The sequence below is a fragment of the Culex quinquefasciatus genome, chromosome 3 (assembly GCF_015732765.1).
Source record: "Culex quinquefasciatus strain JHB chromosome 3, VPISU_Cqui_1.0_pri_paternal, whole genome shotgun sequence".
In the NCBI taxonomy this organism is placed as follows: domain Eukaryota; kingdom Metazoa; phylum Arthropoda; class Insecta; order Diptera; family Culicidae; genus Culex; species Culex quinquefasciatus.
In genome coordinates, this window is record NC_051863.1 from 139,029,206 (window position 1) to 139,047,535 (window position 18,330).

Sequence of the window (18,330 nt, forward strand, 5' to 3'; positions counted from 1 at the left end):
GAGCAGATGTATCCGGAAGATTTGTTGCCCTAAGAACGTAACGTGCAGTTAGTATCTGAGTCATTGGGGTTATAAGTATAAGTTTGACTAAACTAGTAATTTCTTGCAGCTGAATCGCCACCAACCAGTACGACCGTGTTCTACCCTCGTTACAACGAAAAGCCCAGATCGTATGGTTCGTGCCCATGCCGAAGGAAGCCGATTCTACCAACGGCGAAACCGTACGAGCCACCGAAGCAACCAACCTTCGTACCATTCAAACCAGCACCGAACTACGCTTCGATCTACGGACCTGAGCCGTACATCCCGAAGCAACCTTCCTCCTACGATCAAGATCATCTATCGTCTCCCTACATCCTACATAAGCCATCCATCGATACGGATCCTACCCCGAAGCCGTACATTCCTCAAGCCTACGGCGCCTACCCCAACCTGAGGCCTTTCATCTACAACGGCGAAGAAAAGGTCAAATCCTCAAGCGGCATCTTCCACGAACACACCCATTCGGAAGCCTACGTCTACAATCCCCCAGAAGTGCAGACACTCGAGCCAGTCCCTTGCCACACCACCACCACCCATCCGCCCTTCGTGACACCCTGTGACGATCCTGTAACCCCAGAACCCACTCCAGAACCTACCCCAGATATCCCAAAGCCGTGCGCCCCCAAATGCGACCCGCTGCAAACGCTGACCGTGTGTCGACCGTGTTGCGTCCCAACCTGCGAGAACGACTGCAGTAACGTACGCTGCACGAAGATCTGCATCGCCGAGCTGAACTGCGTCTGTCTTGCGGGGTACGTGCTGCACGAGGGCAAGTGCATCCGGAAGGAGGACTGCCCGGCACCGACGCCACCACCGTGTGATAAGGAAAAGCCGGTGGATGAGACGGTGTTTGAGTATTCGCCGGATGAGGGTTACAGACGGACGGGTTATACGCCCCGGGAGGAGTTTTCCGCGGAGCAGCTGGTGGCGAGCGATGACTGTAACGATTATCCAGGTGGGTTGGGGGATGTAATCTTTATGGTTGATGGTTGAAAATTTTGTTTTCTTTTTTTTAGACAAGTAACTTTGTACTGCAACGAGACTGTAAAATTGAGAGGAGTCTCCCCCAAACTGATTGTTGAAACCATTGAATTGTCTAATGTGCTGTTACTGATTCTTGATTTTTGATTATTTGTATCACCTATTAAAACATGTTAATTAATGTATTTAAATCTCTTTTTTATCGCTTTCTTGATCCTAAATTATGTTCCCTCTAAATAATAAAAACTTTTATTTTGCTACGACTGGTTTAATAACCGATTAAAACCGAGTTTCCATAAAATAACCCCCAAAACATTAGTTTAAATTTTTAGATAAGTCCCAAGATAGCACAACAAGATTGAAACTTCTTTCGAGTTTTTTCGGTTTTTATTGAATATCTCAGGATTGAAATCAAATTTTGGGGATCTGTGAAGGTCAAAAGGTGAGGCATTGTGAGCTTCACAAAATGACGTTCTTAACTCGATTGTGTGTGTGTGATGTGTGCAAGCAACCAAACGGGACCACGCGGCCGCCTCTTACAAATTGAGTTGTTTCCATGTATTTTAGATTTGATTTGATGTATAGGATCATGCAAATAACTCCTTCCAAATGCAGGTGTTAGCTCTGCCGAGCTTCGGTAACCCATTTCTACGCAGGCTAGCCTTGCGCGAGGTACCTCAGCTTGAATCGACAAGCCCCGCCCTAAAGAACGTTTGAATCAATCGGATTCCAACGTTATTTAGAACTTCTGAACCCTTGTCAAATGGACAAAGACCCAGCGCGTATATAGTTTGTAGTAATAGTATTCCTAATTCACCAATCCATAGAACGGGGGATCGAACCCCGATTAGAGCGACTTTGATGTTTCGTTCATGTTTAGAGTTTCAAAAATTCATATTTCCTTAACTTTATCGTTTGGACCAGATGGGAATCGAACCCAGCATCATTCGCTTACAAAGCGAACAGCGTAGCCAGTCAGCAATGGCTGCTCCATATTTCCAATTGGAAGTTTCTCACCCGAAAAGCAGCACCGGCAGCGATTGCACTCGCATTGGGCTTGACCAAATCGATCATGGCGTTGGCGTTCAGCCGCAATTGATGACTCCCGTCAGATGTTACAGGTCATCATAAAATCTGCAGAAACATCGCAGGAACCAGGGCCTCGCCTCGAAACGTCATACAGGAACAAAAGCGGCGTACCGAAGATTCGCGTGACGTTTTGGAATTTTGACATTCTGGAACGCATGAATTACCCCATTATCGGTTGCCCGCACGGGAGAAATGGAAATTGTTGCACATGGCTGAAGTTGGAAATTTAGCAACTTATCTTAATTTATGCTAAATTTCAAAGTTTAAACAACAAACTAAAGCAAACCGGTTTAGAAACTAAACATAAACTAAAGGCACGATGATTAGTTGCGTAATCTTGCTAAGAATGGCGAAGAAAGCGGTTTAAATTAAAAAAAAAATAATATATATATTTTTTCTGTTCTAGAATTTAACGAAATTTTGTTTATTATGTATTACTTCAAAATTAGTACACAAAGATTATAGAAAATTTTATAAAAACGATTTTCAAACAATCAATCTCATGAATACAAAGAGACGAGTTGTTCCTTTTAATTCCGCTATATATTTTTAATATCTTGACAGATACGTATTTCGTCTACTACTTGCAGACTTCATCAGTGTTCTGTTCTCGACAGTCGAGAACAGAACACTGATGAAGTCTGCAAGTAGTAGACGAAATACGTATCTGTCAAGATATTAAAAATATATAGCGGAATTAAAAGGAACAACTCGTCTCTTTGTATTCATAGTAATGCATTCTGCTAAAACGCTCAACCAAACCACAATCAATCTCATGTTGGTAAACAAACGACGCCATATTGCCAATGTTGTTCAGTAGCTTATATCAGGCCATCACCGGGGCCCTGGCAGGAACCCACCACAACCGCACCAAGCACTTTAGTTCAAAAGAAAATAGTGAAAGCGCGCGCACTTAAACCGACGACACGACAAGACACTCGGTGCAAAAATCTGATTAAAAAGTGGTCCCACCGTGAATCCCGTGAAATCACCGTGATTGACAAAAGTCACGGTAAATAGAGAGACCCCTCGTGTTTCGCTTAAATTTAAATTAACTCGCAACACTGCTTGAATGTAAATACATATTTACATTGATCAAAATCCGTCATCATAATTTTTTTTCGGTAATAATTCACAGGTTTAATTTTCTTTACTGCCGGAATTTGGACACATTGCTGAAGCCGTTCTTTTCTTCTGGGCAATGGCCGGTTCCCTGGCCAAGGCACCCAATACGGAAATTGTGTTGTGGGCAAATAACAGCCCAACGCAAGGAGCATCCCAAAGTTGCCAATGACGGCCTTTCCGGAACATTCCCGTTTTCAACAGCGATCATTTGGCCAGCGAGGAGGAGATCCTTGGAAATGCCGGATGCCAAGGATCCAAAGTAGCTCAGGTCTTACGAAGTTCCGGAACCGGTCAGAAGCGCTAGCAATTATTGTCTCTAGGATGGTGGAACTAGGAAGTGAACGTACTGCTGCCGTGAACTAGAACCTCACAACAGCGGACCGGTTCCGTTGGGGCTGGCGGAACTGGCTGCGGCTGCTTGGAAGATGGGGAACGATTGTGGTGCGTGCTACCGGTTTCAGCTGACGGAAGCCGCAGATAATTCCCGGAACATTTGCACCAGAAATACTGCCCCATTGAGCGCAGCAAAACGAACAAGAGTAGGATGGGGAGATTTGTGGGAGTTTGGTTAGATTTGGAGTTGATATTGCCAGAATTCTAGAAATGATGGTACACTAGGTCGAGTTAATCTCAAGTCGTTCTTTGGCTGGATTTTATTGTGTTGAAACTGCTCAAGGATGGCTACTCTAGAAGGTTCTGGGGGAAGAGAGGACCCGATAAACAAGTTTTGAGTAATTCCAGCCATTTAATGAAATGTGGAAGCCACCGGGCAATTCTGTAAGCTCATACCAGTCTCGAAAATACTCGCCATGGCCATTCCAACGCGGCAGCTCGATTGATCAAGTTCTTGGTTTGAGCAGGTCATTTCAGTCAAATTTTCATCCTCGACTGTGGCAGTGCCAAAAAGTGTTTTCCTACCTGTCCCCCCTCGAAAGTATTGTTGCCGGGAAAGTGGAGGAACGAGCAGCATCATTTTTTCTGGCGTTCCGAAACGGCTCGGACCGGTGATCCAGTGGAGTTTCCTTGACGGAATTTTGCTGCTGGAACGCCTAATTGATCACGATCGGAATGACAAACTCACCGGATGCTTCGACCAGATCGTTGGCGTCGTTTATACCTCTTCCCACTGATAATTCACTCCGTCTCCGGTGATGTCATCGCGACAAGAGTTCCGCCAAATGCAGGAAGTCAAACGCGTCGCCTCTTACGTCGAGAACATTCTGAACGGAATCAATAGCAAGAAAGTAAAACTCGATATGCATCGTTGCCCTGTATGCTTGTCAGGTTCATTACCTCTAAGACCAGGTCAAACCACGTGACCGCGATGACACCGGGATCGGCTCCGCCGAGCCGCGAAAAGGCTTGATGATCTCATGATCATCTCGACGGAGCGTTCCGGCAACGTCAAGCGACTGAATGTGTCCATTACGCGGGCACAATCCCTGATGATTGCGGTTGGGGTCGCGGACATGCTCGAGCGAAACGATAGCTAGAAGGACTTGCCAAGGTCCGTAAACATTAAAAAGCTCGGGACCCTTTCTGGTCATAACGATGACCCATCCCGCCGGAACATTTCTTTTTATTTTGAGTCATCCGTTCAAACTGCGGGAACGAACTTTCCCACAACCGCTCCGGGCCCGCCCAGTGGCGGGTCCCGATCGACCCATGGACCTATTGGGCCGTCTGCACTGCACTGCTAGTTAGCGATTGGATGAAACGGAACACAAACCACGCTGGCACCCGTTGGCATCACCAGTATCGGCTTCCGGACCGAACCCATCCCAGCTTGATCCGCTGCTTCCCAATCCCAGCTCCTATGCGAGGTTGGCCTCGATTCTACAGTGCTCCACTTGTGAAGCTCTTCGCCGGAAACTCCACCGTTAGAAGCTATTCGGCGATTCCGTCATCACAACTCCAAAAACGCAACGAAGGACAGGCCTGAGAAGGGGAGGTGGTCCAAGTCTTCCGGAGACGACCGTGGCCCGTGGCACGCTGTCGAATTTGGCGGTGCCAGAGAGAGCTACGTTGGCAAATTCCGGAACCGGGTTTCTGACCAAAAAGGATGCCGGAGCCGTGGAGTGCGTGAATTCCAGCAATTGAATGACGTGTCGAAGCTTCCGCGTAGGATTGAGACTATAAAGAAAGAAATAGGTTCGGGGGCGTCAATATCGGATTGCAGCGTGATTCTTCCTTCGCTGTTTAACACCACCGTCGTCGCGCACACCACACGGTTTTTGCTCGCGACTTTCCCAGTCCTGGTGGGGGTTGTGCTCGCCAGTCTGCTTGTGGTGGATCGGCAACGAGGACACCCTGTCGTCCATAGAAGTTTCTTGGTGCGCTGGGGGAGAAGAACGGTTTGATCCGTATTCCAGAAGTCATCTGGTGCCGTCGACGATTTTCGCAAAATTTAATCTGATTTTAAAAATGACATTTGTAAACGTCAGAAGCAGAAGGGTTGCCAAATTCAATCAATTTTTTCGAGTTTTTCGGTTTGACGTTTCCAGTTCCAAAGGAACCGGAGGGGTAAGCCGATTTGGTGCCCACTTTTTGGAGGCGAGTGGCTTGTCGTGTCGTCGTCGTCGCTTAAACCCTTGCCACTCACGAAGAACACGAAAAAACGAACATTTTTCCCAAATTTTCGAACCGGAGGTTAATATTTCCGTGAATTCTCGGACACCGGAATTGGGTCCTAAAATGAAGCTTAGATTGCTGATATTATTGTTTACAGCGATAAAGCTTATTTTTCTGAGTACAATGACCCTTTGTACGACCACAAAGAGTGTAAAATAGATTTTTAAATCAATTTTGAAAAATTTACCTCGCGGTCCTTCTTGACAGAAGAGGTCCAACTTGACAGCTCGTTCCAAGGGAACCATAGTTGATCCATCGAAAAAATGTTGTCTGGTCATTTTTTTTTTGCATTAAAATGAAAAAAGTGATCAGAAATGGTTTTTGATCGTGTTTTTTAGTGTTGTAGATAAAAATTGACTTAGGGCTTTAGTACCCAATTGACACCCATTTTTTAAATTTTGCCGTTTGCCTTCAAAAATTTTTTAAACCGATCAAAACAAATAAAAAATTTTTTCTTCCTCACTTCAGTCATCTTCGCATCAGAGCAAACGCTAAAACTGCTTTCTCTTTCTTGCCAACACACCGATGCTCTCAAAATGACGTTCTTAACTCGATTCGACCCGAAATGCACGTAGGGGAAAGTGGGGCAAGTGTAACAAGCTAAGGAAATGCTCGTTATATCTCATCAAAAACGTTAAAAAATCTGTCGGATTTTTTTTATTATCATCTTATTCCAGGTCTTGACTAAGACTTTGATAGAACAAGTTTTTTAAAAAAAATCCTGTTTTTAATGTAAAAAAATGTCTTTAAAAATTTTGATTTTCCGTTCGTTCTTCTCAACTAGATGAACAACCCGTTGGGGCAAGAGGAACTATGCATGAAACAACATGTTAATTTGCTAACAATTGTACTGTTATCACTTAGATACATCAGATTAGAATGTATTTGAAACGTTTCTTTCATTTATAGATTAAATAATAATATTTTACTAAAAATTTGATCGTTTTTACGAAAAAAAATAATATATAAATGAAAAAAAAAGTAAATTTTCATAATATCACTATATTTTGCATGGACAATTGTTTTTAACAATTGTTTATCAGTTTTTAAGTGCTTTTATGTATTTTTTCCCAATAATATATGTTGTTGCAGCAATTCGTATTTTTTCCATTCTAAAAATCCATGTGGTACACTTGCCCCACCTGAACAAGATTTTTTAAAAGCTCTCAACAAAAATAACTAACAGTTAAATCATACTTTATAATAGGTGCAAGCGTGGGTGCAAGTCATTGGTAAGGACACTACTGATCTAGGAAAAAAAAGCATTTTGATAAAATGAGCCTTAAAACGAACCCTAAGCCTTATTTTGTACTTTCCAAATATTATAAAAAAAAACAAAGGTTTTGAAAAAACTTCATTAAATCTTATGCCACTTGGCGTTTACGTCGTTTTGGCGGTTAGTTGGTAGTAGAATCAGCCAATTGCATTGCTAGCAACAATTCCTCATACTGGAAATAATCAAAATTGTAAAAATTACGGCCGTACGAGCGATTGTTCCTTTTGCCCCATATGGTCGTCTTGCCCCACCTTCCCCTACAACAAGATAGCACGACAACGACGATATTCTATCACAAAAAGTAGAATTCAAATTTTTGTGACAAAATGTTAGCATTTATTAAGTATCAAAATTGTTAATTGTTAATAGGTGTCTTTTCTGTCTAAAATTCATATTCAATATTTTGAATCCAGCACCAGAGATTTGATTTTTTTGTGTTTGAAAATATTCAAAAAGAGATCTATCTATATTTTTTTAATCTTATTTTTAAACGCAAAATCGTAATCATAATTTACTTCAGATTTGTATGGTAAAGAGTATAGTTATCATGTTATAAACAATTTCCGATTATTTGTTCGAAAACGGTATTTTAGCAATTCTTAAATATTTAGGCTGGTACAAATTTTGTTTAAAGTTTTTGTCCCCCCACCCTTTTAAGCTGGCCAGAAAAATCAAGGGAATTTTTTTCAAAAAACTTCAATATTTCACAAAAAATTTAAGTGCAATGAGTTCAAATCAATTTAAAATGCATTTCCCTGCGTTTAGAATCATGTTTAGCATGTTTGTGTTGATTAAAAATCTTTTGAATTTCGTAAAATTTTCGATGTTTATTATCGCAAAGAGTTTTTTTTTTATTTTTTCGTCAAATTTTACATTTTTTGAAGACTAATGATTGCAATACAACTGAACTAGTGTAAAATGCATTTTAAAACACTTTTTCCATGCAAATGTTGTAACTATGGCTTATTATATCGGCCGAGGGGCGTGACAATGGCCTTAATGTATTAATTTTGGCATTTAATATATTAAGGAATTAAATTCCTCTTGCCATTTGACATTTTACAGAACCACACCTGCTTTATTGAAAACGTTGGTTTGCTTTGTGTCTCTTTCGCGCTCGACTGTCAAGTTTGTTTTGATTTAATTTTGTGATGCAGCAAGCTGCAACGCGGATAGTTACTGTTTTTTCGCCGATATTACAGGAAAAGTTTATGGAGCAGCACCGGAAAAGGACAAACTGCCGGAGAGCATCGGAACATCCAACGCCATCGAATTCCACCGCAAGTGGAAACTTGTTCATCTCAGCTGGACAGATTGTTCCGCTAAGCATCGTTCTCGCATGGTGAGTTTCAATATTCTTTTCAAACTTTTCAAGTTAAATAGGCAATTCTTGTTTCAACTATCAGTTGTTTAAAAAACGATCATCTTTCGAACCAGTTGTTTTTTTTGTGATTAAAGACATTATTTTGTTCCCCCCCTCCAGGTTTTAATTTAATTGGTCGCACCGCTGCAACATGCGTCGGGACAATGTCGATGGGTGATCAATGTTCCGCTGGTCAAAGGCTGGTGCTAGGAGTACTGCTCGTCGGGAAATCAGTTGAAATCTGTGCTTGAGCTTAAGCTTCTTCTTGGTTACGTGCTGAACGCGTTCAAATACCGCAAGCCGCAGGTGCAGAAGAAGCAGTACCAGTTCCGTTCGCTCAGCGCGACTCAGTTCTTCCAAGCATCGACTCTACCTGGTATAATTTGCTTAACCTGAACAGTTTTCATTTGATCGCGATTTTAATGTAAAACTTATAAAGACGTTTACTAAAAAGGATTGTGAGGTGCGATTCGTAGATGCTTGTGCCGGGGAATTGTGCTTTTATTCATCATGCGCAAAGTCAAGTTGTGAAATAAAATAAATATAAATAAAAAATCTTTTCTAACATGATAGCGAGAACATCACTTAAACAATAATTTTGTATATTTATTATTATTTTTTCATTAAGCATATTTTTTAAATAAAGGGCAAGTACTTGTACTTCGACTGACACCATATTAACAAATCAAACTTCCGTCCGATACCGAATGTGGGGTGACCTGTTAAGTTTCAGTAGAAGCGGTTTGCTCCTTGCCAAAGCTCAATTCCATAAGCAGCTTCTAGGATGATGTCCAAGTTCTTCGACGCAATCGCGAAGAAAAATCAGAGAGAGAACGTTGCCAGCGAGGACGTGCTGAGCACCTGAGCCGGCGCCGGTTCGGTATTGATGAGAGTGCCCATCAACTTGAAGCTGTTCTCCAGATTGCTGACCTCGGCCGTTATCTTCCCGGTCACGATGGAGGAATCCTTCTGCGGCGTCGTAGCTGGATGCTGCTTCTCGATCTGATCGAGCGTGTGCACCGGTTCGACATCGGTATCTGGCAAGGTGTCTGGAACAGTGCAGAGGTGGTCAGTTGCTTCGAAGAAATTTACAACTCTCTGCGTTGTGTCCGGCTGCTGCTGGGGTTCCGGCTGAACGATGTTGATCGCCGCGGACAGGTTGCGACTCGGAACAGGCTCCTGCTACTGTTGTGGCTGCTGATGGGAAGGAGGCAATTTTCCGTTGCTATCATTAAAGTTCTCCTAAGCCTTTGTCAGCATGGTGAAAATGTCCACGTTTTTAACTGCAACAAAGGTAAAAACAAATCGTATATTTTTGTCAATTTATCCCGTTGATAGATAACCTAAATCCTACCAGCAACATTTCCGTTTTCACCCGTCTTTCCCATGTCCAGTCGCGGGAAGGCACTCGTCACAACTTTCTTTGCGTCACCCGGTCCTCTTCCGCCGCTGTTGTTGTTGCACTCGGCCACCAGCTTCCAGATTATGTCCCGGATCCGGTCGCACTCGCTGTTGTTGTAGAACCAGAACCCTCAGATTCGTGACCGGCAATCGTCCGGTACGGTACAGTAAAACGGTGGCTGGGACTGCAGCTCGATCTGGCCGTTGAGGAACTCGACCAGCAAGTTGTGTTGAGCAAGTTCCGGAGATTTTCCAAACCACCGTCTTAATGTACATCTTGGTATGATCTTGGCAACAAAACGTTTCTACCAAGCACAACAACAAACGCAACAAACGCGCGCAATGTCAAATGGCAATGTGGAATAAAAAGAGGTGGCGTTGTTGTGATCGTAAACAAACCTTGATTTCGCGTTAATTAATTAATTCCTGCAGTTAATTAATTAAATTATTTGATTTTTTACTATTGTCGCGCCCCTCGATATCGGCCTTATTCATGATGGAAAATCACTTCTCGATGCCGCTGGTTTTTCTATCTAGTTAGCATAAAAGAGCACAGAGGCATCGATTTGAAGACGATACCTTGGTAACTTTTGTTTTTTTTGTCATGTTAAAAATAGTGTTTTTGTGAAATTTTCATGATTTATTTAAATCTAGCCCCGGATGCTGTTGCATTTTTTTTAGGATTTCAGATCCCTTTCTCTTCGTAGCATTTTTCCCGTACAAAATAATAAATCGTCAGCTGTGTGCTATCTTGTGATATAGACCATTTTGGTCGAAAATAAGTTAATGATGACGTTTTGCTATACTTCACTAACACTACAAGATGCTTTAACCCGATTTTGCAAACTCGCTTCCGTTTCCCGGATATCGCAATACACACTTGTGACATAGACCAATTTACCATCAAAATGATCGTGCACACTTGTGACACGTCATACATGTTGTTGGAAAATGTGGAAATTGTTTCTTGTTATTCACAAATTTATGGAAACACATACTTTATAAAGGCAATGCAACCACTTGTTTTCGAAAATATACTGATTAAGTCGGTTAAACTATTGATTTAAGCCTATTTTAGTTTGTATGGGAATTGGGTACTAAAGCCCTATGTCAATTTTTATGTACAACTGTAAAAAACACGATTAAAACCCATTTCTGATCACTTTTTTTTCCATTTTAATGCAATTTTTTTTGCAAGACAACATTTTTTCGATGGATCAACTATGGTCCCCTTGGAACGAGGTGTCAAGTAGGAGCTTTTCTGTCAAGAAGGACCGCGAGGTTAATTTTTCAAAATTCATTTAAAAATCTATTTTAAACTGTTTGTGGTCGTACAAAGGGTCATTGTATTCAGAAAAATAAGTTTTATCGCTGTAAACAATAATATCATCAATCTAAGCTTCATTTTAGGACCCAATTGTAGTGCAACTCATAAAATAATGTCACGCAAAATATGATACACTCAACCGGGGTGTTGGTCACTTTTTCGTTTGACACTTTTTTAGTTTATATCCCGTTGGTTGGTCAAAGTCAAACTAAAAAGTGACGAACTGACACACACACATGGCGCTCACATTTGGTAGTGTGTGTGAACTTCGTGTAAAAGGGGTGTAAAACTAAAAACTGACCCCGTTCGTTTGATAACAGTTGGTGTCAAACCATCGAGGTTTGAGTGTATTTAATATATTAAACTGCCTTACCCAAAGCGTTCTCAGTCTCAGATTGTAGTCCCAGATATCCCCTACAATCTGCAGGTCGAATCAAGTTGATATCTGAATGGAACACTTTTTTATTTGAGTTTGAAAATTGTGCTTTTTTTTCACTAAAATGCCAATAACTCGCTTTAAGGCCGGTATGCTCTTCAAAAGAAAGGGGGTCAAGAAACAGCTTTACGAACGGCAGAACAAAAGAGAGGGAACGTTTTCTTGGGGCTTTTCTTCACCCTCTCTGGCTTGCTTTCGCTAACGATGCTGCCCATTTGAAATTTTTCTTGACCGATTCTTTCCGATGTGCGTACCTTACATTAGATTTAACCAATTTGGATGCTTTACCCTGCATTTAGTTGCATTTTTAAGCCCTTTAAGAAGCATTTGAATTTAATATTAAATTGAATTTTTAAGATTTTTGACGTTTTTGAACCATCAAACTTTGTGTCCCAATTTGCCCCACTTCCCGTTGACTTAGAGTGTTCATATTTTGGCCAGATGCTAGTTTTATATGTACAAGCAACCCCTGAAAATTTCAGGCAGATTGGTGAGGTCGTTGCGAGATGGGTATATGCTTTGCTCATGGACTCGCTCTTAAGTTTTATTAATAAACTGATTTGAGGCCGGATCCATGATATTTTGATGAAAATGATGTCCGAAATATGAAATATGACGTCACACGCACTTGTTCATAATACGCCCCAATCGCAACTGTTGATCTGGAAACACTGCCGCTCGCGTACACGCGGCTAAATCCGCTGCGTCAATTTCCTTCAGTGTGGCCTAATGTTGTTGTTGGAATTTGACGTTTGGGACGTTCAGACAAAACATCCACGTCAAAAGAATCAATTCGCAAAAGTTGCAGAAGAATAAATTTGTTTTCTGTTAATTCCAAGTTTTTTGAGGGATTTCTGCGTAAATTCACTGTGAAATATGGACTCGCTAATGGTAAGTTTGCTGAGTATGTTAAAAGTTTGTGGAATTGGTTTGTTTTACTTGCAATAATGCTGTAAACTGCAATCTATAGGAACCAACCCTGTACACCATCAAGGGAATGTGCATTCTGGACAACGACGGCAACCGGATACTGGCCAAGTACTACGATAAGAACGTATTCCCCACGGTGAAGGAGCAGAAGGCGTACGAGAAGAACCTGTTCAACAAAACGCACCGGGCAAATGCGGAAATCATCATGTTGGATGGGTTGACCTGTGTCTACAAGAGCAATGTGGATCTGTTCTTCTACGTGATGGGCAGCACGCACGAAAACGAGCTGATTCTGCTGTCGGTGCTGAATTGTTTGTTCGATACGGTTACGATGATTCTGAAGAAGAACGTCGAGAAGCGGGCGGTGCTCGAGAACCTGGACATTGTGATGCTTGCCTTTGACGAGATCTGCGATGGAGGGTTGGCTGATTTGAGTGATGATGTTGGTTGAATGTTGTTATTAACGTTTGTCTATTGCAGAATCATTCTGGACGCGGATCCATCGTCGGTGGTAAAGCGAGTTGACCTCCGCAACGATGACATTCCGATCGGCGAACAGACCGTGGCACAGGTAACTAACGCAATACATGGATTGTTCTGGTGAATCGCACGAGAACATCCAGAGCCTTCCCCTCCTCTCTACCTTGCATAAGAAACTCAAATCATTGCTGTGACACCGGAACAAAGCCTACAATCCAACCGCTGTAAATATTGGCATAAAAAAGCGCACAATAATTATAACAACCTAAAAAAACGCACAACAAACCTCGACTTTGATTGGTTCACTGTTTCCCCTTTTCTGTTGCAGGTCCTTCAATCGGCCAGAGAACAGTTGAAATGGTCCCTGCTTAAGTAACTGTGTTCTCCCCCCTCTTGGAATGTGTGGACTATTTTACTAACAATGCGTCTGTCAAGTATAAGCGATTCGGTTAAGTCTAACATTCTATTAAATCATAGTTAAACGAAAAATATATACATTTTAAAATACAACTCCGCTGAACCCTAAAGTCGGCACTTTGACTTGGTCAATTCTTCTCCTGATCCTATTTCTCTCTCTCAAGACAACAAAAGTCGTGCAAAGATTCGCTCGCGATTGCTAAACTAACTAATCGTTCCACGGAATACGATTGAGCTGACCGGCCGGCATTATCTATCCCCGCGATATTGTAGCAGTCAATGAGATTATGTCTCCTCGATAAGGCGCGCACCGATATAGTTCAATTGGTTATTTAATTGATAGTCGGACGAGTTCTCGTGTTAGTGCTATCGCGCAGATCAGGGCGTGTGCAGTTGAGGAAAGTGATAAAACACTGACAACGTGCTTTTTTACTCTTTTTGAAAGAAAAGTACAAATTCAAGTAAGTATTAACATTATTCATCAACGATTTGTGAAAAATCCCCTCACAGTGTGTGTGTAGTGAAAATCGTCTTACTCATCATCGCGAATTCTCATCAGGAAATCGGGGTTGTTGCTATCTACCCCACCTCAAGAGCCGTTTCAAGGAAAATTGTTGAGTTTTGTTTTGAACCTTGAGACTAAACTCGTAGTGTAACTTCCCATTTTGAATTGGAAGGATTATTAGGGCTCAGATTGTCGGATGTCTTACTCACAGTTTTGTTTGCTTCTCGTTTGAAAGAAATATACTAGAAAATTGCTTATTGGAAAGTTAGGCCGATGTACATATTTTTCAAAGTTCATGTCCCTTGACAATGCCCTCAGTCGAAAGGGCAAACAAAAGAAAAAATGAAACTAAAAGCCATGTTGCAAAAATTCATTACAAAAAAATCTTTTGCTTGAAAAAAAAAAACGAATAATTTTTAAACTGGTTCAATCACGCATTTTAAAATATTTTCATTTGATTGCAAGTCTTTTTCCAAAGCTTTTTTAAAAGTTTTTTTGTCCCCTGATTTTTCATGTTGATGAATGAAAGGGAAGCGACATAAACTATGAAAACTATTTGCAATGGCTTTAGTAACCGAATTTCAATATGCCCGAAACAAGATACAGTCCAGACTCGATTATCCAAAGATTAAAAAAAAACGTTTTCATGTTTTTTTCTGACTTTTCGAGTTCTGTAGCTTGATTTTAGTCAAATTTGAAAAGAGAGAGAATGCTTATAAAATAACAAAATGCAATTTTTCAATATTCCATCACCGCCATTATGTCCGCCATTTTCTATTTAAAAATTCTAAATCACTTTAGGGTGGTTTAAGGGTCACACTTAAGCCCGACAGTAAAAAAATGGCAACAACAAAAAAATGTTTTTTTTCGTGATTCGATTATCCGAAGTTTTGATTATCCGAATTGAAATTTTGCCAAGGCATTCGGATAATCGAGTCTGGACTGTAATTTTAACATTCTTGTTTGGCTCTGACTGAATTCGAGGGAAGTAAAACACAATAATTTCAAATGTCATCCTTAAGGCTGTGCTTAAGGCTACCAACTCTTGCTGAGTAAAATTCCATACACTTTGCCGATATGACACCATGGTATAACAAAAACTGTCAAGGAATAATTTAAATAAATTTGAAATTAAAAATATAACACTGTCTCGTTTTTACATTTTACAAATTTCACATTGCTTATGACTTGCACGTTTAAAAATATTCACAAAATAAACCGCGATTTGCTGAAACAAATCTTCGAGTTCTTCCATATTTATATTTGTTAAACGCTTAAAACTTTGGAAATGTCAAGTTTGCTTATAAAAATAATATCGTTCTCATGAAAACATTTCGACAGTTTTTTTAAAAAGGTCCTATAAACATGTAAAACACAAAAGCTTATAAAACCTTTTAAAAATTTGTAATTAAAATGTTTACTGGTATTAACAGGCTATAGAAAACCTTTGAATCTTTTATCGTATAAATATGTTTTGTAAGGAATTTGGAAAGAAAAATAATTGATAATCAACTGTGAACTGAGGAAAACCCGGAACACTATCCAAATTATCTCTTTAAAACAAATTGACAGATAGGGTATTTTAACCATTAGTGGACCCCCTAGTAGAGCCGAAGCACATTTTTCACAAAATTTCAATATTTTAAGCACTTTTTCATAACCTTTTGTACAAAACAATGAAATCTGAAGTCTTTTGAACAATTTTGACTATTTGTTTCATCAGTTATTTGTTTTTGAGCAGAAAAATATCCATTTGAAAAATTTTTTTTTGCCTTGTTATGGACCCCCTTTTCCTATAGTGGACCCGGGTCCATAATCCGATTGTGGACCCGGGTCCACTATAGGCAAACTGTTATTTTTATACCAAATTTAACCGATATTTGATGTTTTGATGCATTGTGTAGGTCTAATGATAGATATAATGAATAAAAGATGGATTTTGTTCACTTTTCATTATAAACAAATATGTTTTGTTAACAAATTTGGCTTTAAACAATAAAAAACCTAACAGACATTTAAACACATTTATTTCCGAAAAAGATTAGAGAAAACGTCTCAAAAACCACTATAAACATAAAAATAATAAAAAAAGTAATCTTGATGCAAATTTTTCCATATTAATTACATAAATGGTTGACCGAAACTAAATAATAGATTTGTTTACAGTTGCTGATAAAACCGCGCATGTTTATTTAAAAAAATGTTTTGTTATTGATTTATTATTATAAAATATTATTTCAAACTGCAATTATGATGCTTCAGTTAAGTACAATGAACTATAGTTTTGATTAATTTTAAATTCTTACGGCTTCAGCATTTTTGGTACTTTTAACATGAAAACAGCTATATTTATACTCATAATTGAAAAAATATGCGTTTAAGTTGATAACAACATGCATTTATTGTATGTTTTAGAGAAACTTTTGCTTGAATACACAGTTTTTTTTTTCATTTTTGTAGGTTAAATTAACAGGGGTCCACTTTTGGAAAAGTTTGGATTTTAGTTGTCCTATATTGGACCCCCCTAATTTTTGCTCGAAAATGAGCAGATCTTCGCTTTATTTTAGTAAAGATCCTTAAACTTACATTATTTCGACTTGCTGAAGTTAAATAATCAGTCAAAAAATGATTCAATCATAAAATATAAATGCAGTTTTGTTGTGAAAATGCTAGTGGCCATGGCTGATTTCAGATATCGAACTCAAAACACTTATTTTGGTGAAAAGGACAATTCAATGTCAGTCAACATTGATATAAATGATGCTGAACATGCCAAATAAAAGATTTGTAGATAACAACACGCTTGAAATTGTGATTTTATTGAATTTTTCATCAAAAACCCTTCAGAGGGTCCACTATAGGAAAGGGGTCCACTAATGGATAACGTACCCTAAATAAAATTGTCTAATTAGATAAAGCTTTGGCCAGATCAGAAAAGCAAATCAATTTTAAAAAGTTGTCAAAATTCCGTACAAATAAATAAAAATCCGTACAAAAATTCCGGCCTGTAAAAAATCTGCGGAGAGAGTCGAAAATCCATACGGTAAAGAAAAATTCCGTACAGTTGGTAGTACCAACTTGGTACACTTATGCATACTTTAGGGTGAGTTTAGGAGGTCTAATTAAGAATTTTTTATGTGATTTAAATAACCTTTCATCAGGGAGGTGAGGAAGGCAAAAAGTTAGTGTTTCAAATTTGGACTAATTTGGAGTGGGAGTTCTTTGGCCGAAATAATTAGATCCGCAATTGTTTGTTTGGCCATTAGGGTGACCTACGCCGTGTTTTTCGTTTTCATTTTCATTGATTTTCGCAAAAAAAAAACACATTTCTAAAAAAAAATAGCTTCGTTCCATTTCAATAGATTTTAGCTGAGATGACCACAGATGAAAAAAGAAGGAAAAATAGTTGAAAGTCCGAAAAATCTAGCCTAAAAATCTGAAAATAATTTTATCAAATTCCTCGGGAAATTTCACGTAACATATCAAAAAATGGACGAGATTCATTCACAGGATTCCATGATATCGGGAAATTAAAAGTGAGAGTGTGTGCAACATGGAGTTAAACTTTCTGTGCAGTTGCTGGGAACCTTCATGGCATTTCGAAATGTTTAACTCCATGTTGCACGCACACACTCTCACTTTTAATTTCTCGATATTTTTTTTTAAATAAAATTTGTGTTTTTCGACGCGTTGCGCGCAAAAACGGAAAAATTTCAAAAACGGGAAAATTAACTTTATTTACAAAAACTGCGATAACTTTGATGAAAGCGATGAAATTTTCGCAATTGAAATACACAAAAAGTTTTATTTGTACATTTTTTTTTTTTTAATTTGAATCAAGTTTTACAAAAACGTCAAAAGAATTAACTTATTATCGCGATTATCAAAACAAAATAGCGTTCTATGAGGTAACACAACACAAAGGAAACATTATAGACAAGCAGGAATCGTAATTCTGGCGTGTAAATACTTGAACAGCTCAGTGCATGTTTCAGGTTGTAAGTCCAATCAAATAATCAGACGAAGTAACTCTCGTGATTGAGTGTCGCTACAATAAATCAATAAAATTTGTTCAATTCAATCGGCTAGTAGCCGCATGTGCGAATGCAATAATAATGAAAAGATATAGTAGTTTTAGGTCACAGAACAGGGGAATCGCGATTAAAAATTATTGATGGAATAAGTTGACAAATCTTTAAACCAATCGACCTGAACTCAATCACTGCTGCGGGCGAGTCATCTATAAAAGTAAATTTACCTCGTCATTCACATTTGAGAGCAAATTTGTCTGAGCTGTTATCATTGTCGCACACGGGGCAGTAATAGA

At 39.5% G+C, this 18,330-nt stretch overlaps 1 protein-coding gene across 1 annotated transcript; it reads left to right on the top strand.

Annotated features, from left to right (window-relative positions):
* The first annotated feature begins 12,437 nt into the window (after positions 1–12,437).
* On the top strand, positions 12,438–13,605 carry LOC6034603 (coatomer subunit zeta-1). The gene is made up of 4 exons (XM_001844845.2): positions 12,438–12,562; positions 12,642–13,021; positions 13,082–13,172; positions 13,410–13,605. Exons 1-4 carry the CDS (start codon positions 12,548–12,550, stop codon positions 13,455–13,457), a joined length of 534 nt encoding a protein of 177 aa, XP_001844897.1. The 5' UTR covers positions 12,438–12,547; the 3' UTR covers positions 13,458–13,605.
* The last annotated feature ends 4,725 nt before the right edge of the window (positions 13,606–18,330 follow it).

Coding starts and splice junctions, on each gene's coding strand:
- LOC6034603 (XM_001844845.2), top strand. Junction 13,022..13,081: donor GACGAGATCTGCGATGGAGG/GTTGGCTGATTT, acceptor TGTCTATTGCAG/AATCATTCTGGACGCGGATC. Junction 13,173..13,409: donor GCGAACAGACCGTGGCACAG/GTAACTAACGCA, acceptor TTTCTGTTGCAG/GTCCTTCAATCGGCCAGAGA.